The 24,516-nt window shown below is 37.6% G+C and overlaps 1 protein-coding gene across 1 annotated transcript in view; it reads right to left on the minus strand.

Moving 5' to 3' along the window:
* Window positions 1–24,516, minus strand: part of PASD1 (PAS domain containing repressor 1) — a 73,765-nt gene that overhangs the window by 37,552 nt on the left and 11,697 nt on the right. Inside the window, exons 3-8 of the mRNA XM_039249887.1 lie at window positions 21,261–21,349; window positions 18,690–18,779; window positions 10,943–11,042; window positions 9,595–9,708; window positions 6,161–6,291; window positions 3,786–3,868 (exon numbers count right to left, since the gene is read on the minus strand). Coding sequence (XP_039105818.1) covers window positions 3,786–3,868; window positions 6,161–6,291; window positions 9,595–9,708; window positions 10,943–11,042; window positions 18,690–18,779; window positions 21,261–21,349 — 607 coding nt within the window. The remainder of the gene's footprint in view (window positions 1–3,785; window positions 3,869–6,160; window positions 6,292–9,594; window positions 9,709–10,942; window positions 11,043–18,689; window positions 18,780–21,260; window positions 21,350–24,516) is intronic.

The raw sequence follows: 24,516 nt of genomic DNA on the forward strand, positions 1-24,516 counted from the left end.
ACTGTGCTAATGAGAATCATCATACTTCTTCACAAAATTCTCTTCATACCTTTATACAACATAACTCTTCACTAGCAGAAGCTGAAAGGGGAATTAGGCAAGAACATTCTATTTGGTGCAGCTGCTGACAGCTGAAGTCTCCCAGGGACGAATTCCAGCACTGTAGCAGTTTCTGAAGACTGCAAGTAAATGTAAGAGCTACTAGAACCATTGGCAATGTTGCTATTTGATATTCCAGTGTTCTTTACTCTACTTGAAGGTGAGAAGACACTATCTTCATCAACACTGGGTTAATCGTCATAGTCTCCTCCCTATTAATTTTTATCTCCTCTACATTTAAGGGGAAATTAAAGGGAAAAAAGACTTTCTCTCAAAAACACCACAATCAAGCACTCCCCAAAGTCTCCTTGAATTTTCTCCTTGGAATCCCATACTAGCCACAACTCCTAGAACTAATGTCCTGACAGGAATGAGCCCAGGAAAATCTGGGTCCCAATTCCACTCTACTGTGGAACCAACTGTGTGAGTTTGGGCAAATCATACATCCTCTATGACTACATTCTGACAGGTCTAAAATCTACCTTATAGATTTGTTTTTAACTAGGTTAATAAACATGAAATCCTATTGTGACAGCTAAAGAACAGAATGCATTTGTACTGAGTTGATGCTATGATGGGAATTTGGGCCTTACCTCTACATACACCTGGCCAACCTAAAAGAGTAGTTAGGTACTTCCTTCTAGCTCTAGCATGAGCCAGATAGGAGAGAACTAACAGTATTCCAGTTTTGGTCTGCCCCTCACTGACTTTCAAGTAGCCCTTACTTCTCTATATCTTCAGTGATCCAAGCAAAGAAGACCTTGCACTCCATTGCATCTGTAGCTTTAATGGAAAATAACCCAACCACTGAGTCCCTCTCCTGAAATGAAAGGTTCTTTAGTCTCAAATCTGAAACATACAAGGACAAGACACCCTCCACCGACACAGACCCTTTCTTCTAAACATCTCAAATTCCCCTTTTTGTGTTTCTTTCATAAGCATAGGCAATGCTTTCCAGCCTTTTAGTAAAATGATTCTTGCCTTTCAAAGAACATGTAGAATTACCAAGAGAAATTCCTGAAGCACTTTGGGAGCTCCAGGTCCCTATGACCTCTGTGCCTGATTACTTTTTTAACTGTCCCCCAGTCTATAAAATGGGAGCCAGATTACCAATCTTCTCAGGGTGCCTACAAAACCTACAAAACTATAACCCTGACATGCCACGATCTCTTTTCCTTCTTTTTATTTAAAAATATCCTGAGGACAAGGAAGGAGTCTATGACAAAAATAAGGCAATACTAGCTTCCGCCAATTTATGACAATACTGCATTACCTTTGGGAGGTATCATGGCATGGAATGGATTACATTTTGATAGGATCAGTCAATCAATCAATCAATCAGTCCCTGAGTAGATGTTCATTTCTGCCTACTCTATGTGAAGCTCTGGGCCAGACAGGGACAAAGCTGGCAGGTCCGCCCTTACAGACCTCAAGATAGTGGATGAGCCAGGCCCACCAACAACCCATCATGTGAGAGCTGAGGTAGTGACAGCAGAGCAGTGACAATGGTATTGGAGGAGAGGGGAGGGGTATGAGAGAGATGAAGGGACTGGAATTAAACAGAATCTCTTCATCAGATCCATATTAGCTCTGTCCTAAGTGTCATTTTTCCATCTTCCTGTCTATATGATAATCCACTGCATAATTTTGAAATAACTTTAGTAATATTTTATGGAAGTACAGAACATAAAAAACAATAGTGTATTCATCCACACTGGAATGATAATACCTTACAATATTAGAAGGGGTTTTAAGCCTCAAGAAAACACTTCAAAATCTAAGTATATCAGTGGCATAGATGTGGTAACTGGCTCGTTTATGCATCAGAATATTTTTCATCCAATCAAACTCTGCTTAATAGTAAAACACAGGTCTCCTCACTCTCTGAACTCTCACTGTCTGAATATTTGCTACAGTAATCTGCTGACTGAATTACCCATGTGTTTTGCTGCTATTGTATCTCAGATACTCTCCTGATAGGAGAGTGTCTTGAATTCACATTGTTTAAACATGCTGTGTTTTACAGATATCCTCTTCCCCACATTATTCAGTAACAGGTCTTCTAATAAAGTTGAGTAACTAATGAAGGAAATAGTCAAGCCTAAAAAAACATAAATAAGCACATGCACTACAAGAAAAACTGGGAATGATAAAGCACATTAAAAGAGCTGAATTATTATTATCAGTCTTAAGCTTGGCCATGCACTTGTCCTGTCCCCAACACATAAGAACCACAGATACAATGCTGAATATTTACAAGAAATTTGAGATCCTGCAAAAAACAAAAACAAAAACAAAATCTTGTTTGTGCAAATGAGTGTGATCTTGGCATGAGCAGACTTGCCACATTCACACAATTACAAATGCAGTTTCATGTTAGCAAGAGTTGTAGGACGCCAAGAACATGGAATGCAAACAGACTGCCATGGTGAGCTCTGTTTTCCATCCCATTGCTTTGTGTGTAGCTTCAGACAATGGTTCACAGCCAAGCACCTCTGAACTCTCCTGCCAGGAAGGGAAGATTCTCCCCCCATTCCTTAGATCCAGACACAGATGAATGTCAGGCATTTCCTGTTTAACTCATTTCTTCACCAGCTCTTTCTTCCTTACTGCCCCCCCCACCAAATAGTAACAGTGACCACAGCCTCCAGCTCCCTCCTTTCACGATCAGACCTCACACAAACATGTCTTTAATCATAAGAAACCTCTTGAAAACTTACCTGATTTATTTTATTTTGCTAAGTATTATTGGCATGTGGTGCACATCTTTAATATATTATTTTGTTATTTATTTACATATAGGTATCTGCTGTGATGTAGAAGGAAAATGTAATCCACTCTCAATGCTCTATACTGTGCAGTGTCTAGTATTAGGGTTTTCTACATCCAGACACACATACTAATGAGTTTATCAAGTATTAAATAACCATATAGTATTACAAATAATTTGTATTTTGCAGAAGTCCTTGGTGGATTGTTAAATAGGTACATTAAGGGGTTTAATGATATCTGGTAAACAGGCATTTTCTTGTGGATTAGGAATACATATTTATTTTTCTCACTCAAAATCATAGAATACTGCCTCTGTTCTTTGAAACTTTGTTAACAGATGTTAAAACACAAATTATATTCAGAGAAAGACGGGCACCTGAATAATAGCAGTTATCACAATGCACACTTGTTCCACCAAATAAAAGTATTTCTAGAAAAAGAAGTAATCAAATACTATTTTTAAATGCATTGTCTTGTGGGGATGAGCACTGGGTGTTATATGGAAACCAACTTGACAATAGGCTATTTACTAAATAAATAAAAAATAAATAAAATTTAGAATCGTGAAAAAAAATAAATGCACTGGGTGTTATATGGAAACCAACTTGACAATAAACTATTTGTAAAAAAAATGCATTGTCTTAATTTTAAAGTCATTAAATGTCTGTCAGTTAAATGTGCTCTATAGCCTTTTTTAAAAATACAAATCCAATCATTTGTATTTACATTCATTTGGAGAAATAAGAATTATATTAGCTGGGCAAAGGATTCAGACTAGCAGACTGCTCTTCTAGATTCAATTGTTTCTTTTCATTTTAATGGGAAATATTTGTAGATATTATTTCTTATTTCTGTTTTGTTTAATAAAAGTATGCCCTAGGTCTCCATCACTTACTTCAGCAGTAGTCTCTCACCTGCACTCTGTAGATAGATGTTCCTCATCTGAGTCTCTTATCAGCTGAATATCTTCCCCAGCTTTCTCTACAGTGAAAAGGTCCTGCAGAAAAACTGGCATTTTAGATACTTAAAATGAAGTTACATAGTAAAAGTACCTGACACATTTGTATAGCATGTAGTAAATTTGGAAGCAATCTCATATCCAATGTCACAGCTCATCTATATATCAATGAGAAAAAGGCACTTGACTTTATAGATGTGGAAACTGAAGATTATAGAGAAGTAATGATTTGGCCCAAGATACACAGCTGATAGACACAAAAATAAAATAGATCCATTTCACAGTTGCACTCTGAGTTTGCTGAACCATTCACTGTGCTACATAGTCAACACTGTGAAAAAAACCTTCCTCCCTCTGTTCTCACAGGATTTATTCTCCAAAGTGACCATTAATATGGAACAAATATCCTAGAAGCCCAGAGAAAAAATGCAAAAGATCACAAATAAAGATCCTTGTGCCATGAAAGAGACTAGGGTATAGGAAGTGTGCCAAATCAGATTTTTCAGAAAGAAAACAGAGGAGGGAGTATATTTGGAGGGTGACCTCCACAATGGGATGTCTGCCTTCAAGTGGCAAGAGAGCTCAAATCCAAGAGAGCTGCCAGAGAGGCATACTGATTGGGGCAATCAGCCCAAGGAACTTTCTTCAATTGCTTTTCTCTCTGCCACTTTTCTTATGTTCTTCAATCTGGGGGAAAAATGATGACATACATCACTACTCTAAAATTGAATGTAACAGAGTCTTTCACAGTTCCTGAAATGTGGTCAGTTAACATCCACATTCTAAACCAGAGACAAAAGTAAAGCAGGTCTTTTGCTCTCTCTGGATCCTAATGATAACAATAATAATCATAATGATAATGATGATTATGATGGCTATAATAGCTCACACTTATCTAGTGCTTACCATGCATAAGGTGCTGTCTTATTTATTCTTCACAACAACCCAAAATGAAGGTTTTATTATCACCAGGTATAGAAAAAGAAACTGGCGTTAAAAGATTTAGGCAACTTGGATGAGGTCCTGCAGCTGGTCTGGATCCAGAGGCCTTTCTTACAAGGCAGATGGATGTGTTGTATGTCACAATGTCATCATAAAGTTAACATGGGACTTTCATTTACTGAGCTGCTCAGGCCTAAAAGCTAGGAGTCATTTCTCTCCTCCCACCCACTTTCAATGCATCAGCAAGGACTTTCTGCCCCATCTCCCAACAATAACCCAAATCCATGTGCTTCTATCTCCATTACTCCAATCCTAGTCCAAGCTCTGTCATCTCTCATACCACTCCTCTTGTGTCTGCTCTTGTTTCCCAGATTCTATTTCCCACCCAGAAACCAGTATAATCTTTTAAAAATAATTAAATCAGATCATGTCATCTTGCTTTCCACTATACCTGAAGTAAAAGTCAAACTCATGATCATGATTCTCAAAACTCTCCATAACCTGGCCTCTGTCCACTTCTTATACCTAATTTTCTACTACTCCTTCCCTCTTTCACTTTCTTCTAGTCACATAACAGTACTTGTGCCTTGGAATTCTTTAAGCTAGTTACTACTCAAGACTTTTACAGCTGCTGAACCCTTTTCTTGAATTGCCTTCTTTTCTTTGCTGGGTTGGCCCCCCCTTCACTGGGGGGTCTCAGTTCAAAAGACAGGTCATCAGAGAAAGACCTTCCCTGACCACTCTGTCTGAACTCCTTCTTCCCACCAACTATTAGCATATGATTGTTTTGTTTTATCACCTACATGTCACTTTTCAATATTACCTATCGTCTACTTCCCCTAATGCATCCCCAGGACCTAGCATAGTGTCTGACACATAATAGGTGCTTAATAAATATGTTACTTAGTGAATATATATTCATTGAACTTGAATCTATCCAAAGAATACTAAAGACTGACTCCTTTTTAGAGACAGAATCTGTAAGTGCTACATCAGTAGAACACTAAGCGACAAATGGTGGTGGATGTGGGGGAAAGCTGCCTCAAAACTCACCTCATGATAGAAATCTTGTTTTATTCACCTGCCAAAATGGTCACTTTTCTTAATATGTCCCGGCCCCCAGCCCCTGTATACCTCTTTCATATTACATTAAAACCACTTGTAAAACATTGTGCATCTCTTTTGAGGGTGTTGAGATCTCCACTCACATGCTCACCTTCTGAAATGCAGGAGCTGATCTTTTCTCATTCATATATCTTAGCACAACCCCCTGTACACATTGGGTTCCTTACAAATTCTGTCCAGTAGCTGACAGACCAAAGGGAACATAGCCTTTCAAAGGAAGCCCACAATGCCACAGTTGGGAAGGAACACGCACAACATACTCACCTGTAGAGTCTGAGTCCTGAAGATACAGATGGACCCCACCAGATAAAATCGATCCTCCAAAGGAAGATATGTACCACACGATTCAGCAAAAGAGGGGCTAGGGAAGAAGCTACTGAAGAGCACCAAAGGCTCTAAGGGAGACAGAGACACACATGTGACAATCAAATAGAAAGGCAGACTGGCTACACAAGAAGATGAACGAACACCTGACACATCAGTGTGCCGTTTGCCAGCCCACTGATAATTTTCAGAATTCTGAGTCACAGATTTTTCCTGCCTTCCTTCTGTTCTAGCTATCCTCCCTGGTCTCCACCAAAACATGAAGAAGTCATTAATGAGAAATAATTGTTGTAAGTTTAGGGTGATATCCAACCTTGGGTTCTTACTCTGTGGATGGATGTTGTAGTCTCCAAAAGACATTTAGCTCTCCTCTTTTATATAGAGCACATGGGTATTAAATATGTGTGTAATCTGTGTGCATATATAGTCAACTAAATTTTTAAAAAGTATACGACCCTTAGTTTTCAAGACACATGAAAAACATATCAGACTGGGGCGCCTGGGTGGCTTAGTCGGTTAAGTGTCCGACTTTCGCTTAGGTCATGATCTCACGGTTCGTGGGTTCAAGCCCCGCGTCTGCCAGCCCAGAGCCTGGAGCCTGTTTCAGAGTCTGTGACTCCCTCTCTCTCTGACCCTCCCCTGCTCACACTGTCTCTCTCTCTCTCTCCTAGAAATAAATAAAACATTAAAAAAAATTTTAAACAAAAACAAAAACAAAAAAAAAACATATCAGACAACCATTGTGTCAGCTAATTTTCATTGTTTATTTACTCATCCATTCATTCATTCATTTGCTATCGTTTTAGGCCTCAGTGGCAAAGAACTGAGTTAATTATACTCTTAGTTCATGGAATAGAATTAACACAGATAAAGTTCTCCTCTTGATTTTTCTGTCTCTTCTCCACCCACAGACACCCATTGCCATCTACTACCTTTAATATCTAAACTTGTAAAACATGTAGTCTGATTTTATTGCATGTGTTTACCATTTACAAAGATAGCATTGTGCTATAGATCTTGTTCTGTTTCTTACTCTTTTCAGTCAACAATATGGTTTTGAGATTTAACTGGAGTGCCTGAGTGGCTCAGTCGGTTAAACATCCGACTTTGGCTCAGGTTGCGATCTTGCAGTCCATGGGTTAGAGCTCTGCACTGTGCAGCCTGCTTGGAATTCTCTCTCTCCCTTTCTCTGCTCCTTGCCCACTCGTACTGTCTCTCTCTTGCTCTCTACCTCTCCATCTCTCTCTCAAAATAAATAAAGTAAAAAAAAGATTTAATCATGTTGTAGTATGTATTTTTGAGGTCATTGCTTTAAAAGTTTTCCATATTATACATTTCCCTCCAACCATAAAGAACATTATGGCATACATAGTACATGTCCCCTTAGACACAGATCTCTGTAAGTTTGCCTCTGGTATAATTCCACCCAGTGATGAGATTGCTGAGTCACAAGTTAATTAACATAATTTAAGTTCACTGTTTTTCAGGAATGCTTCATGAGTTTACATTCCTCTCAACACTGTATTAATGTTTTATTTCTCACTTCCTCACCGAATTTATCATTTACACTTCCTGATTGCTGTCATTCAGATGAATGTACAGTGCTATCCCACTGGTTTTTAAATTTTCATTCTTTGCTTACTAATGAGTTCAAGCATCTTTTCACATATTTGTTGGGCTATTTACCTGTGGTTCAAACCCTAGATATTTTAATGGCCCCAAATAAGTGTTCATGTTAATTTCTCAGCCAATAGTTCATGAAACCTAGAAAATTGTAAATTTGGACTCCATGTCCACACAACACTGATTTGGGGTTTGATTTCTTCTAAATGACATATATATATTTTTTTCATTCAAATTTTGAGGGAGATGGCAAACTTATTATTCCTCTAGGCCAGTGGACAGGATTTTACTCATCATTTTAAGTCTCTAGGTTTTATGTACTGGTCCTTAAATGAGTGTTAGCACTCCAGACCCCAGCCAATGAAGCCCATGGATGATTTATAACCCACCTAGGCCACCGCCTAGACTTCCTCTAACATTATAGTCTTGTACTTTATACCTTAATTCCTGTCACCCAAGGACGTACCTTTCCTTTAAGCTTGGCTATGCATCAAACTCTTTTTGTTATCTTTTAAAAATTGTTTCCTTGTTTTTGTAGCAGGAAAGAGGCATTCTTATTAGCTCAATCCACCATGTTACCATGTGACCTTACCCTGTGAATCTCACTATTTTTTAAACTGAATATTTAATATAGTTTTTAATAACGGAAGGGATGAAACAAGGATTCAATTTATATAATACGTATTAGGTATTTCTGTAAAAGGTATTCCATTTTTTAGAGGAATTTCCCCTATATCCCTGTCCTTTCTATTTTCTGCAGAGCCATAAAAAGTAATTACAAGTCTCATAAATAAACTGTTCTGTTGTATTGGATAGTCAATTTATCTATATATTTCAAGTCCTTATCATCTCCCCTCCTTCCTTTTACTGCACAGTCTCATTGCACTGTTTCACAAAATCATTACACTCTGCTAAAATTCAAAGAGCCTGAAAGAAAGGAGATGCCCAAGGATTTTTGGGTGTCAAGTTAGTAGCGGTGTCTACTGACACAAACCTATTTATTCCTAACTGCAATAATAGAAGTGAAAACTACTTCAATGAACCAGGAACTCAAGAATAAGATCATTAAATATAACTAAACATATTTTAAATATAAATTTCATGTGTTTTATGATTAGTGTCAGGTAAGTATATAAGCTATCTCGAATTCTGGTCTCAGAGAAAAAGGTAAAAGACATTTATAAACAAGGTATTTCATATTATCAGGTCAATTTTTAAAACAATAAGATCCTTTGGAGCAATAACTTTAGTCTTTCTTTTTATCAGAGATTTTTGTTGGTCCTTCTTTTGGTAATCCATTTACATCTGCACTTGTAGTCTACTTTCCTTTTGTTTTTATCATAAAATTCTTTTTCGGGGTGCCTGGGTGGCTCAGTCGGTTGAGCGTCCGACTTCGGCTCAGGTCATGATCTCGCGGTTCAGGTTCGAGTCCCGCATCGGGCTCTGTGCTGACAGCTAGCTCAGAGCCTGGAGCCTGTTTCAGATTCTGTGCCTCCCTCTCTCTCTGACCCTCCCCTGCTCATGCTGTCTCTCTCTCTCTCTCTCTCAAAAATAAATAAAATATTGAAAAAAAAATAAAATAAAAAAATTCTTTTTCAAAACTCTGATTATTGTCTACAACCAAACCCTATGGTCACAGAGATATAAGAGAACTTGAACGCACCAGCAGTGGAAGGGCGTTTATGTTAGCAATGAAGGGCTATGAAACACATTAATTTTAGCTAGATTAGATTAGAAATTGAACTGCTTACCAATTGAAATATCTTTTAAAGTCAAAATGAATTTCACATATTCATAAGTAGGGTTACTACCATGTTTATCGTTTCCTCTCTTTATGTGACAGCAAAAATCAATATGTTTTCCCACTAAGAAAAAAAAACAGATACAAAACATGTTTACAATTGTATGTTACCATATTCTTCAAGATTATTTCATAGGAAAAAAAAAGATTATTTCATAGGAACATTGTCTTACTTAGAAGAGATTTTACAAAAATATCATTTTCTGGGGTGCCTGTGTGGCTCAGTCAGTTAAGTGTCTGACTTCAGCTCAGGTCATGACCTCACGGTTCATGGGTTCAAGCCCCGCGTGAGGCTCTGTGCTGACAGCTCAGAGTCTGGAGCCTGCTTCAGATTCTGTGTCTCCCTCTCTCTCTGCCCCTCCTCTCATCATGCTTTGGTTCTCTCTGTCTCAGTAATAAATAAACATAATTTTTTAAAAAAATTAACAATAGAACTCCCTAGGACCCAGCAATAGCACGGCTAGGAATTTACCCAAGGGATACAGGAGTGCTGATGCATAGGAGCACATGTACCCCAATGTTCATAGCAGCACTCTCAACAATAGCCAAAACATGGAAAGAGCCCAAGTGTCCATCAACTGACGAATGGATCAAGAAGATGTGGTTTATCTATACGATGGAATACTACATGGCAATGAGAAAAAATGAAATCTGGCCATGTGTAGCAACATGGATGGACCTTGAGGGTATTATGCTGAGCGAAATAAGTCAGGCAGAGAAGGACAGATACCATATGTTTTCACGTATAGGAGGATTAGGAGGAACTTAACGGAAGACCATGGGGGAGAAGAAGGGGGGAGGTAGTGGGGGAGAGGGAGAGAGGCAAAGCATGAGAGACTCTTGAATGCTGAGAACAAACTGAGGACAGATAGGGTGGGAGGGAGGGGAGGAGGGATGATGGGCATGGAGGAGGCACTTGTGGGGATGAGCGCTGGGTGTTATATAGAAACCAATTTGACAATAAACTATTTTTAAAAAGTATCATTTTCTTTTCATGAACATTAGCACTAGCATAGCTATCTATGTTGTAGCTGTAGAGTGGAGTACCAGCTGGAATATTATATAACACTAATACAATTATACAAAAGCTCAAATAATCAGGGTTCATGATAAAGAACAAGATATAATGGAGAAGAAATATTTTAATACTAGAAATATAATTTGTGAAATTATATTAAGTTAATATATAATCAGCAGTTATATTGGCACTAATGTTCTAAATTTTATTACTCCTCTGAGTGATTGTTACTTGTGTCTTAAAATCTAAGAACTTACAATTTAGAAAAAACAATCTGTACCTGAGCTTGACAAAGAGTGTTTGAAAGCAATTTTTCGGTAGACTTCACTTTTCTCATGATCAGGCAGAAGACTTAATAAATTTTTACCCACAACCTCATCCTTAAGAGAAAGAGAATACATTTTGTTACATGTACTATTACTGTTCACTTCCTCTACCTCCTTACTCCAGTAATCTTATTCTCTGCTCCTCCTCAGCCATCTCACGGTGATACCTATTATACCTCTACAAGTCCTGGTTCACATTACTCCACTCTATGCCCATCACCTCCTACCTTTCTATCACACTCATGTCAGTACCCTACCTCTCCAACAATTATTCCACACGCTGAGACCTCCAGTCCATTCCCATCACATTTCCACTGTGTATTATCTCCTGTAAATTGTCACACCCCTCTTTACTCAGTTCAGATTCCACAATGAATCATTATAATCACTCCCATGTACTTCTGGCATATTTTCCTGGGACAATCCCAACTCTGGTTAATTTCATCTCTTCATCTACCTTATACCCAAGCAACTGCATGTCTATGGAGAAAAGCCCACAACCATGCCATGTATCATTTTAAATGGGCACTCAGATCTGTCTAGAAATAATTCTTCATTTCCCTAGACAATTCACTCTCCCACTCTTCAGTACGACTCTTTCTTGCCTTTTCTTCCTTCTTAAAACCTCCAATCTTCCTTAATCCTCCTCATATTCAGGTGGGGATCTCATTTCTTATTGCTTGTGGGGATGAGCACTGGGTGTTATATGGAAGCCAACTTGACAATAAACTATTTGTAAAAAAAAAAAAAAACACCCAAAAACAAACAAAAATAAATAAAAATTTTTTAAATAAATTAATTAGTTGAAATAAAAAGATAAAACAAAAGGGAAAGAAAATGTCAATATCTTCCTGTCATCAAATCTACCAACCCATCTGTTTCTGTGGCCAGAGACCTACTTTTTCTCCTATTCCAAGGAATAAGCTTCCACTGAAGTCTAGTGCACTGCCTCTCCTCCTCTCTCAACTATTCAAGGACATCATTCCAGAAATTTCACCCTACCTCCCACATCATTAAGCTTTTCCTCTCTACCAGATCTTTCCCATAGCATGCAAATGCTATATCAGAGATTCTATAATATCAGTTATATTAAAAACAAAAACAACACAGAATTCCAAAAATCCAAAACCTTGACTCTACATTCTCTCCTCCGGCTCTTCTCTGGTATACTTCGGAACAAAAATCTTTTAAAGGAACTACACTTGCTGCCTCTCATTTCTTCAGCTTTCACTCTCCCTTGAAACCACACTAACCAGATTTTTACCCTAACCACTCCACTTTGTCAAGGTCACCAGTGACCTCCACACTTTGCCAAATCCAATAGTCAGTTCTCAGACCTCACTAACATCTCAGCATTTGATACAATGAATTCCTCCGTATTCTTGAAACAGTTTATTTGGCATCCAGAATACCATACAAATATGCCTATCCTTCTACTTTGAAGGCTGCTCCTTCATGGTTTTCTTGGCTAGATCTTTCTCCTCTGAGTACTTTTCACTGGGGTTGGTAGGGCCTTGTCATTGGACCTCTTTTACTATGATGTCTTCATGGGTGGTCTTTTTCTGTCCTAGTTCATTAAATACCATCTATCTTTGCACCTCCAGTACAAATTTCTCCCTGAAGTCTTCTAGACGATTCAACTTAGATGTCTAATAGGATTTCAATCGTAATATATTCAAAACAGTGCACCTATATTTTATCCCTCATAAAGCATGCTCCTCCCTCAGTCCTCCACGTTTCAGTAAATGGCATCATTATTTACCCTCATGCTTGTCCTTGACTTGGATTTTTCCTCTTAAACCCCCAACCCAACCAGTCAGCAAACTCTGTTGGTAAAACAGTCAAAATGCATGCAGAATCGGTCCACTTTTCACCACATAGGCTAAGCCATAATCTCTAGATTGGATTACTGCAACAGCCTTAACTGGTCCTCCTGTATTTATTTCTGCTACATCCCTGCTCCCACTCCATTCTTCACAGAACAGCTACAGTGTTCCATTGAAAACATAAGTCAGGTCAAGTTTTCATCTACTTAACATTTTCCACCAGCTACCCAAATCATTCAGAGTAAAAGCCAAAGTACTTTCAAAGGCTTATATACCTCTATGCTCTGGTTCTTTGCTGTCTATTGACCTTAGTTCCTGCCATTTTTTATTCTTGCTCACTGCATTGCAGGCACACTAAACTCCTTGTTCATATCCAAATACACCAAGCAAATAGTCACCTTGGGGCCCTTAAACTTTGTTCTTCATTCAATGTGAAACATTATTTTTCAGATAGTTAAAATGATTCTCTCCCTTACTTCATTCACGTCTTTACTGAAAAGTATTTTAAACAGCACCAATTTCCTGACATCCTCTTCTTGCTTATTTTTTCATAGCACACTCATCACTACGTGACATTATAGTCACATGTATATGTTTATCTGTTTATTATCTGTCTCCCTCAATAAAATGTAAATCACATTAGAACAGAAACCTTGGCTGACTTATTCACTATTACATCTTCAACACCTAGAACACAGCTTGGCACAAGTAAGCATTCAGTAAATGTTAGGTGAATGAAAAATGCTGTATCATGTAGCTGAAATATGGTCACACATGGATAAATTGAATATCAGACATTAAGTTAAGTAATGAGTTTTTAATGCGATAGGAACAAAGTAATAAACAAAGTATTCTTTGTAGCTAAATAATGTTTTTTGGGTGATGAACCACAAATTCAAATAATGTTTTAATTATCAATATTAATAGTGTACAGTAAATATTCAGAAATATATTTCATGGTCCATTTGTAGAAGCTAGCCTTTGAGTTACCCATATTCAAATTAGCAGATTGATCCTGACTCAATCAAGAAAAAGCATGGCTTGATTCAGGGCAGAAATATTGCCTTAATTTAGCAAACAAAACATTATGAAACTAATAAGCAATAAATTTTGACAATGAAAGTCATTCAATAAGAAATTTACCTCCCAAAAGAAATATAAATATTTTTCATTAAACTTAACTTTTTCAATAAAAATTATTTTATTAGTTTAGTTAGAAAACAAACCATAGGTACAAAACCAAGTTACCTCTGGTCAGTGGAGACCACTCATTCATTCATTTATCTCACACATGATTAACAACTGCTCCGTGCCAGACACTGTGCTAGGTAGTCACACAAATTATCTATCATAATACCATGTGAGAGGAAGAATTATCCCCTATTTTGTTCATGAAAAAATTAAGGATTGTCCAATTATTGAGAGGTCAGAAGTTCAGTGGTAAAATTCATCCCCAAGTCCATCCAACTAATTGTATGTCTTTTGTTCCCTCCATTATACTATAGCTGCCTCAAGTCCAATTTATACCAAAGGCAGCTGATTTGCTGGGCCAGTGTCTGCATTTTGGACATTCTACATGAAATAATTTATCAATTTCTTTTTCTATTGAGTACTTAGGAGGGTTAAACATGATGATCCTGATAGGAATTCTAATTTTAATGAATACATAATTCAGTAGAGCAGATGAGACAGGCACAAAACTATGATGCAAAGTATAAAATAAGACTGTAACAAGAGGTACAAAGTGCCACAGCTCACCAGTTCTTTCATCAGTAGAAGAATAAAGGACAGTGCTGTCACATCAAAGAATTTAAAGTGAGCAGTCTTTTGATAGTGTACATTCCCTTGGTTGGAAATATTGGCAAAGAGTTTCTTATTAATTAACTACATTCTTTACGGAAGGTGATAGTGACAATGAATGCCTTAGAACTGACCACCAACTAAAAAGAGTGAATGTAACAATCATTCCAGTATAACTACTCCATAGTTAAAGGGCAGAGATCTGAAAACATTATCAACACCATTTTATTTTTTTAAATCTTTGGCATTTGCTCTTCATATTACACAAGGCAGAAAGATCAAGGCACTTAAAGCTTAAATAAGCAAAGATAAATGCCAGTGAAAAATTAAAGAGGTTTTTCAAAAGTCAAGTTTGCAAATACCTATTAGTTGTCCCACAAATATTAGTATGGTGAGTATCAGTCATGTCAAAAAAAAGTAAAGGAATTTACTCCACTCCATGACATTTACTGAGAATCCAGGCAAGAAGTATCTTTTTTGTTGGCAGAGACATTCACATTAAACATGCATTAGAAAACTGTTCAACTATATAGGGCACAGGGAAGTATGAGAGCCTCTGCATGAAATTCAGATTGCATTTTGAATCAAACAAGACTCATAACTAGTAATTCTCTACTATGCTGTAAGCTTCACAGGGAAAACAGAACAAAATTCATTGCAATTATCACGAACTCATCATATACCTGTGTTCAAAACCTGCTAAAGTGTCTTAATAACTCAATGCTGAGAAACTCTCTTCCATGATGAAATATGTGTTTGAAAAGTTTCATTTGTGTGAGAATTGTAAAAGAGAACAACTACATGTAAATTCCCAGTTTTATTTATTTATTTATTTATTTATTTTGCGGGGAGGGGTGTGATGAAGTATGGTGAGTACGAGGACAGGCTGCTAAGAAATACATTACTATTACAAATGACTGCAAGTTTTTCCAAAAGAAAAACTATAAAGGAAGTAAATGAATGGGAAAATACAATGGCAGACTTCCGATATAAATTTAATACCATGATGATGATAATAGCCCTCATTTCAGTCATGATGATGTGTGTTACAACATCATATCTTGGACTCCTCATATCTGTTTGTCACACTCCCATCCAATCCATCAGCAAAACTTGTTTTACCTACAAAACACTGATGGCTTCCACGTCCACCTTACTGCAACTCATCACTATCCAATAGCCTGGATTAATGCAATAACTTTCCAAGTGGACTCCCTACTTTCCTGCCTGCCCTTATAGCTTATTCTTTTTTTTTTTAGTTGCAGTATACTTAACATACAGTATAATTTTAGTTTCATGTTGTACAATATAGTGATTCAACACTTCCATACATACAGTGCACATCTCAACAAGTGCACTCCTTAATCTTAATCTAACCTATTTCCCTCCTCCTCTCTGGTAATCATCAGTGTGCTGTCTAGAGTTAAGAGTCTCTTGGGGTGCCTGGGTGGGTCAGTTGGTTAAGCGTCCGACTTTGGCTCAGGTCATGATCTCACGGTTTGTGGGTTCGAGCCTCGCGTTCGGCTCTGTGCTGACAGCTAGCTCAGAGCTCAGAGCCTGGAGCCTGTTTCGGATTCTGTGTCTCCCTCTCTCTATGACTCCCTCCCCTTCTCTCTCTATCTCTCTCAGAAATAAATAAAACATTAAACAAATTTACCAAAAAAAAATATCAATTCAAGGCATAGCACTTTCAAGTGTTCCCTCAGGAACACTTCCTTTTTTCATTTTTTTCCTTTTTGTCACAGCACTCCAGTCACAACAGCCTCTCTATTGTACCGTTTCCATACCAAGCACATTCTTGTTTTAGTGCCTTCTCACTTGCTTTTGTTCTGCCTGGGACATACTTGCTCCAGTTATCTGCATGACTCACATACTCCATTCAGATTTCTGTTCAAATGTCCCCTGATAAGGCAGGTCTTCACTAAACCCACAATTGCAATAGTCTACCTCCAGTAATACTTTTTTTCCACATTGACAGATGAGAAACTAAAGCTCATGTAGTTAGTAAGTGATAGAGCTAAATTTTAATCTCCAGATTATCTGACGTCAGAGAATAAGTTCTTTCCTTCCACCATGCTATCAGCTTAGAGTTGCCGAAGAGACAGAGTTGTCTTGATATTTAATGAAATTGTATTTTCCTGGAGCCAGAAAGATCCTCTAGAAATGGTTTTGTCTTCACATTAATATAAGATGAGTGACTTAAAAAATGAAATTTTTAATCAAAACCTGGGAAAAAAATGCATGTTGTTACAAAGTAAGAAGAGTTAGTATTTAATGATGAAAAATGTGAAATTATGCCTCAGGTCTAAGTCCTTTTTAATGAGATTATAAAACTTCATTCCCATTTTATGTTTATGTACAGACCTAATATTAATAGCTTTATTTTTAAGTATACCTGTCTCCAGTAATCAAATCCATTGTTTAAGATTAGTCATTCAACCTCATCTCCCAGACCTTAGGGTGAGTCTGTGTGTGTGTGTGTGTATGTGTGTGTGTGCGCGCGCATGCGTGTGTGTGCATGTTACCTAAAATGCTGAAAGTTGAACAATTCTCTTGAGAGTGAAAAATCTGAACCAAACTACATAAAGAAACAAGGATAGCACCACTAAGACCATCACTGTGCAAAATCCTCACAATAGGAAAAGTTCACCAGTCTCGGTCAATGACCAATTTGGTTTAGTAATATCTAATATAAGACTTTGGGAAGATTTCTGGTCTTCACCATAACAAAACTTAATTTGTCATGGATCATACTCATACATTCTTTCTTTTAACATAGATTTAATAAGACCATTCCTCTTCCATGATAAAAGTACTCTAAAGTCCAATTCAATGAAAATCTCTAATATTTGTATTTTATTCAGCTGTTTAGGCATCCTATAAATATAAGCTGAATTTGAAAATGTAAACTGTTCTCTAAAATAAAGAAAAGAGAATGAGAAATAAAGATATTGATCATAATATCTTCAAATAAAGATAAAAGAGTAGAAAAGTTCTCTAACCTTCCAACTGGGCCTGGCAACACATCGGCTGGAATAGCATAACTAGTGGAATAATCTTCTAATCCACTATTAACTTTAAAGAATAATGTAACATGACTTCTCTTAATTTACATGTTCCAAACTTAAGTGCTATAGATGTCTGGCTCAGGGTTTGTCAAGTTCTTTACACAACTGTGTGGAGTTAGGAATATACAATGATGGCAACAATCCAAATAAGATTCACACACTAGCCAAATGACAGAGATTTCAGGAGTGGAGGTGAATGTACTCTACATATCCTCTCTTCACACACATGCATTAATGGAATAAAAAAGTATGGAGTACTTTCATATTTGAGTGGTATATTTGTTAGATGTGCAGTCTGAAGATCCAGAAAAATTTTTAGGTAATCACATATTCTAAGTCAATGATCCTATGAAGATAGAGAAAGCTTTCATGAAGAGGGGCATAATAATACCAAATAGCTCAGGAATGAGTGATCTTTTTGGACACCACAGATCCTGACTACAACTCCTGTGTAAATGTCTCCAGCAATACTTACAATACTCCTAAACTATGCCATCATATCTATATTTTTTCTAAATTAGATCATAATTTGTTCTTCCATATAAAGAAACAAAAAGCAAATCAGGTCTGGAAATGGATGTCATGAACTAGCATAAACAAATCATGACTTTTTTTGTTTAATCACTATGTAGTAGACTCTAAGGAAATGTACAAAATCAAACACATCAATCCCAGTGAGGGCTGTCTCACAGAGCAGTCACCTTGGGGTTTATCCACTGATTCTGAGGAGACTTCCATTTCAAAAAGCACATTCTTCTTTGGAGATTGTCTTCGGAGTAGTTTACAAAACACACACACACACACACACACACTATTTCATTACCTCATATCATAATTTGTTTTTATAGATTTAAAACTGAAACCAATAAATATGACAATAAAACAGGTGCACATTTTAGCAACATTGAGAGAACATCTTCTCTGATGACTTATATGCTCCTGAAAACAAATAATGAACCCCTAAACATAAACCAGAATGATCTTTCTCCAAAACTGGAAAAACTTACTGGTAAATGGCCAAGAAGGCAAGTGATGTTTCCAGCGACAAAAACTATCACTCCATCTGCACTCAGTATTATCATAAAGCCATCTAATGACTAATGAAGAGAGAATAATAATGTAATTAAATAGTGCAACAATAATAAAATGATAGTTTTATTTCCAAATGCATAAATAATTATAATAGCACGCTGAAAATGTATTGTGGTTCTTAAATATCAATAAAGCAGGCACAGACTTAATTAAAATTCCATTATTCTGCCTCCTACACAGAATCTACTTAACCTTAAGCATGAGATGTTTATCAAATGATGTGTCACTTAGACAAACAAATTTTAATGTATACCCAATTAACACAAAGCTCTTCAACACAAGCTAGGAAAATTCATTTCCGTGTGTAGGTTGTTTCACATTTATTCAAAATTAATTTCAAAAATGCTAAAAATATTTTGCAGGGCATTTTTATTTGTGGTTAGTTTACTCATCTACTTATACATATGGAGATTGCCATCACTTTTCTGCTATATAATGGATTTGATATCGAGACAAATGCCTCCTGGTTGAGAACCCCTAAAATTATTAATAAAGTATATTAAAACATATTTCAAAACAAGACCAAGCTTATTCTAAAGTAAAGGAAACAATCTGGTGTCAGAAATAACTAGAACATGAGAATTAAAAGGTAAGGGGATATTGGAGCCTGAATTTGCCTCATAAATATCTGCACAACACTGGTGGCATAGAGATTGGGGGAGAGAAAGCAAAGCCAGACGTACACAAGGTGGGAAGTGAAATCGGAGACTTCTGCATAAAACCAGGCTTCCCAAAGGGTAACACTCTCAGCAGACAAAATGGATCTTATCCAGCAAAGGGAAAGAGTGAATGCACACACCTGCCTCAGGCTCAGCTCTGGCTAGAAAAGGAAAAGAAAAACTAGTCTCATCTGAGAATCATTAAACAGAAGCCCACACTCACACAGATTTGGAGCTGGAATTCACAAACTACCTGTGTAGCTCTCCACGCCCTAGGCCCATTATTTAGTTTAAAGTGGTCTTGGGGCACCTGGGTGACCAACTCTGAGGAATCCAACTCAATCTCAGCTCAGGTCATGATCTCGCAGACTGTGAGATCGGGCCCACCCCTGAATCAGGCTCTGGGCTGACAGCATGGAGCCTGCTTGGGATTCCCTCTCTCCCTCACTCTGCCCCTTCCCCACTCATGCTCCCTCATGTGTGCTCACTCTCTCTCAAAAATAAATAAATAAACTTAAAAAAAGTAAAACCGGGGCTCAAAAATTCATGTGGATAAAGTTCCAAATAACATGAGCTTATAAGATATTGAAAACACAGGAAGAAATAAAACATGAACAAGAGGCAGAATAAATAACAAAATGCAGAATCAAAATCAAACCAGCAGAAATCAAAATTATTGAAGATAGAATATAAAATAAGTTTGTTTAAATTGCTTAAATAAATAATAAAAGGTAAATATGGTGAAAGACCAAAAGACTCAAAACTGACCAGGTAGACATGAAAAGTAAACAAATGTCTAGAAATTATATTATCATGAAAAATAAAAACTCAATGTATAAATAGTATGCTAGAACATAGCTAGAAGGAAAACAGAGCTAAAGAAATGATTCAGACTGCAATACAGAAAGACATGGGAATGGTAAATATGGAAAACTGAACGACATGGAGAAAGGAGTGAGGAAGTGTGCTAGACATTTTACATTATGTCCACTTTATTCTCACAACTCAGTGAAAGCAATTTTTTAATACCCATTATACAGAGAAAGAAACCAAGGCTCAGAGATAATAACTTTCTCAAGGACACACAGCAAGTATATATTACAAGGGCAGAATTCATAGCCTATCTGTCTGACTCAAAAGAAAGGTGTCTGGGGCATCTGGGTGGCTAAATCAGTCTGATGGCAGTCTGATGGCAGATTCTTGATTTAGGCTCAGATCATTATCTTATGGTTCATGGGACCCTGCATCGTTGTTTGCACTGACAGAGCCTGCTTGGAATTCTCTCTTTACCTCTCTCTGCCCCTCCACAGCTCCTGTTCACTTTTTTTCTCTTCAAAATAAATAAATAAACATTAAAAAAGAAAAAAAAAGTCCGTGGTCATTCAGGTTTTAGTTGTGGCCTTTGAATTTAGCAAAACTAACTGGTTTCCTTGGAGACAGAAAACATAAACACCTCATGTCCTTAAGGGAAAAAATAAGACTTGAAGGCCTGTTTTATAGAGGCTAACAATCTATGTTGAAGGGTCTATCAGATATCAGTTAATTTGCCACTAACTTATGCAAAGACCTTTTTGTATTTATTGTCATTCAAGATGAGTGGCAAAGTATCTGTAGAGCCTGTTAGAAATGCAGGCTCCTCGCTCTACCAGGATTGAGACTCTGATTCAGACAATTTAAGGTGGGTCCCAAGAATCTGTGTTTTCACCAAGCTTCCTAGGTAATTCAGATATGCATGGTCTCCTAGCCACACTGTGAAAAACACTATTCTTTATCTTCTATTGCACATATTCTACATATGAAATAATCCAAGAACAAATGCCCTCTTACTTGTAGTGTCTTACACTTGAAGTCTTCATAGCTCTGAAATGATGGAATCCAATTGGATATCTCTCTGGAGGTTTCTGGATCGACTTTGTCTTTTAAGAAAAACAGAGAAAGGATGGAAAACTGTCACATTAAAATTATTAGCTATGGGTATTAGATTTTTCAAAGTTATAATTAATTTTATAGAAAAGACTCTCATGAGAAAATGCTGAGTGCTAATGAAGGAGCTGATGTAGACTAACTAATTGCTTATAAATTATCATAAACAGAGAAGTGTTTGGAATCGAAAAAGACCTTGAAGATCATCCAACTCAATTTCCACTTGTACAGACTTTTCCAAAGATTTTATGATTTTCAACCTACAGTTCTTCCCTTTTCTTGAATTCTTTAAGTCTTCTGCATTCTTGCCAAAACCAAGTAATGTGCCAAGGGCTCTAGGTAGATCCAAACACCTAACTAGAAAATCTTTAAGCCCTATCTCATGTCTCTTCAAAGCTGTTAACAATGTTCTATCACCCACCCATCCTTCTTCACTTTCCAAGTTTTCTGGTTTTTCCAGTGAGCACTGTTTCTTCTTCTGCTGTGCTCACTCAGAGCCTTTGGTACCAACAGCTGCTCCCTTCACCTCCACTAATCCCACCTATTCTACTAACTTCACTAACTCAGGGATTTCCCTAACACAACCCTCCAATCTCCAGTTATTTTAATGCATGTCAATAACTGTTAGTTTCTTCTCCCCACAGAGAACTTAGAGACCCAGGGAATGCAACTTTGACCCCTATTAAAAATGTTAACTCCCTTGACAAGGATAATTCTTTTTTTTAAAAAATAGTTTATTGTCAAGTTTGTTTCCATATAACACCCAGTGCTCATCCCCACAAGTGCCCTCCTCCATGCCTATCACCCCGGTTCACCTCCCCCCACCCCTATCAGCCCTCAGTTTGTTCTCAGCATTCAACAGTCTCTCATGGTTTGCCTCCTTCCATCTCCCCCACTATTTTCCCCCTTCTTCTCCCCCACGGTCCTCTGTTAAGTTCCTCCTAATCCTCCTATACGTGCAAACATATGGTATCTGTCCTTCTCTGCCTGATTTATTTCGCTCAGCATAACACCCTCTAGGTCCATCCATGTTGCTACACATGGCCAGATTTCATTCTTTCTCATTGCCATGTAGTATTCCATCGTATAGATAAACCACATCTTCTTGATCCATTCGTCCGTGGATGGACACTTAGGCTCTTTCCATGTTTTGGCTATTGTGGAGAGTGCTGCTATGAACATTGGGGTACATGTGCCCCTATGTATCAGCACTCCTGTATCCCTTGGGTAAATTCCTAGCAGTGCTAGTGCTGGGTCATAGGGGAGTTCTAGTGTTAGTTTTTTGAAGAACTTCCATACGGTTTTCTTGAGGGGTTGCACCAGTTTACATTCCCACTAACAGTGTAGGAGGGTGCCCGTGTCTCCACATCCTCGCCAGCATCTAGAGTCCTCTGATTTGCTCATTTTAGCCACTCTGACCAGTGTGAGGTGGAATCTCAGTGTGGTTTTGATTTGTATTTTCCTGATGAGGAGGGATGCCGAGCATCATTTCATGTTGACAAGGATAATTCTGATAGCAGAGTTTATTTCTTAGAGAGTATGAGTCTCAGATCCTTTCCTATCAGTAGATGTGGGTAAGAAGGAGGCCAAGTATGAGCATAAAAGTTCCAGAACCCTCATTAAAGAAGGAATGAAAAGAGGGTGTGTAACTGCATGGGAAATGACAGAATATAAAAATAAACCATGCCAATTGCACAAATGCCTCAAGATCAGTGTTTCTGACCACTGTCCCAGCCTGGAAATTCAATTCTAGTCACAGCTCCTCAAGCTCAGGAAACAACCCATGACACTCTCCCATAGCTGATTTCTGAAGTCATTTCCCCACTGTGTTTCAGTTTTGTCTAGTGATTTTCATCTCCTATACTCCCTCCTAGGAAATAAATAAGACCAAAAAGAGTCTACATATTTCCAAGAAAATAAAACCAATGTATTTTATCAATCCACCATAAAAGGCTTGTCTACGTTACTATTATCCATAAATTTATTCTTTCTTTTTTTAAAATGTTTTATTTATTTCTAGGAGAGAGAGAGACAGTGTGAGCAGGGGAGGGTCAGAGAGAGAGGGAGATACAGAATCTGAAACAGGCTCCAGGCTCTGAGCTGGCAGTCAGCACAGAGCCCGACGCGGGGCTCGAACCCACGGACTGCGAGATCATGACCTAAGCGAAAGTCGGACGCTTAACCGACTAAGCCACCCAGGCGCCCCTCCATAAATTTATTCTTGTTTTGCTTGTAGGACAGGCACCATATTCAATTCTTCGCTAAAACCCCAGTGTCCAGTATTTAATTCATAATATGAACTTGGTAATTCTTATTAAACTAAATCTCATTCATTCATTTATTTAACGGATATTTACTGACCTCCAACTATGTGTTCTACTGTGTTCTAGAGGCTTATGATATAGTATGAACAAGACAAGTGAGGTGACTATCCTTTTATATCTTATAGACTGGTGGAAAGGTAGACACATAATGAACACATGGACAATGGAACCAATAATTTTTATATATCTTTAAATACAATAATTTAGACTGAGTGATCAAGGAAAGCTTGAATGAGAAGGTACCATCTGAGCCAAGCTCTGAATGACAGGAACAGAGCCACAGCAAAACATGGGAACAAAGCATCCTGAGCAGAGGAAGCAGTAAGTTAAGAGAAGCAGGAAAGAATCTGTCCTATTTAAGTTACAGACAGGAGGCAAAAGTGGCTACAGTCGGGTGACCAAGGGATAGAGTAGTAGGAAATGAGTCTGAAAGACAGGCAGGGCCAAATCATGTAGGCATATGTTAAGGAGTTACCATTATTCTGAGTGGAATATGAAATACTTTCAAGCAGGAGAATGACATATATTTTTTAAAAGACTATTATGGCTATTTGTGAAAAATAGATCAAAATGGGGAACAAGAGTGGAAGCAGAATCTAGCTAGAAAGCTTCTACAAAAGTAACAGATGATGGTGCCCTGGATTAGGTTGGTATACCAAGGCTATGGAAATGGGGAGAAGTGAATAAATTTGACATATATTTTACAGGAAAAACTAAAAGGACTTGCTTATGGATTGAGTGATGAGGTTGAAGAAATGGAGGATACAAGAATGATTTATAGAGTTTTAGCTTGAGACACTGGAAGAATTACTGGTGGTACCAGTTACCGGAATAAG

Source organism: Hyaena hyaena, unplaced genomic scaffold (assembly GCF_003009895.1).
Source record: "Hyaena hyaena isolate Hyena2069 unplaced genomic scaffold, ASM300989v1 scaffold_348, whole genome shotgun sequence".
Taxonomy (NCBI): Eukaryota; Metazoa; Chordata; class Mammalia; order Carnivora; family Hyaenidae; genus Hyaena; species Hyaena hyaena.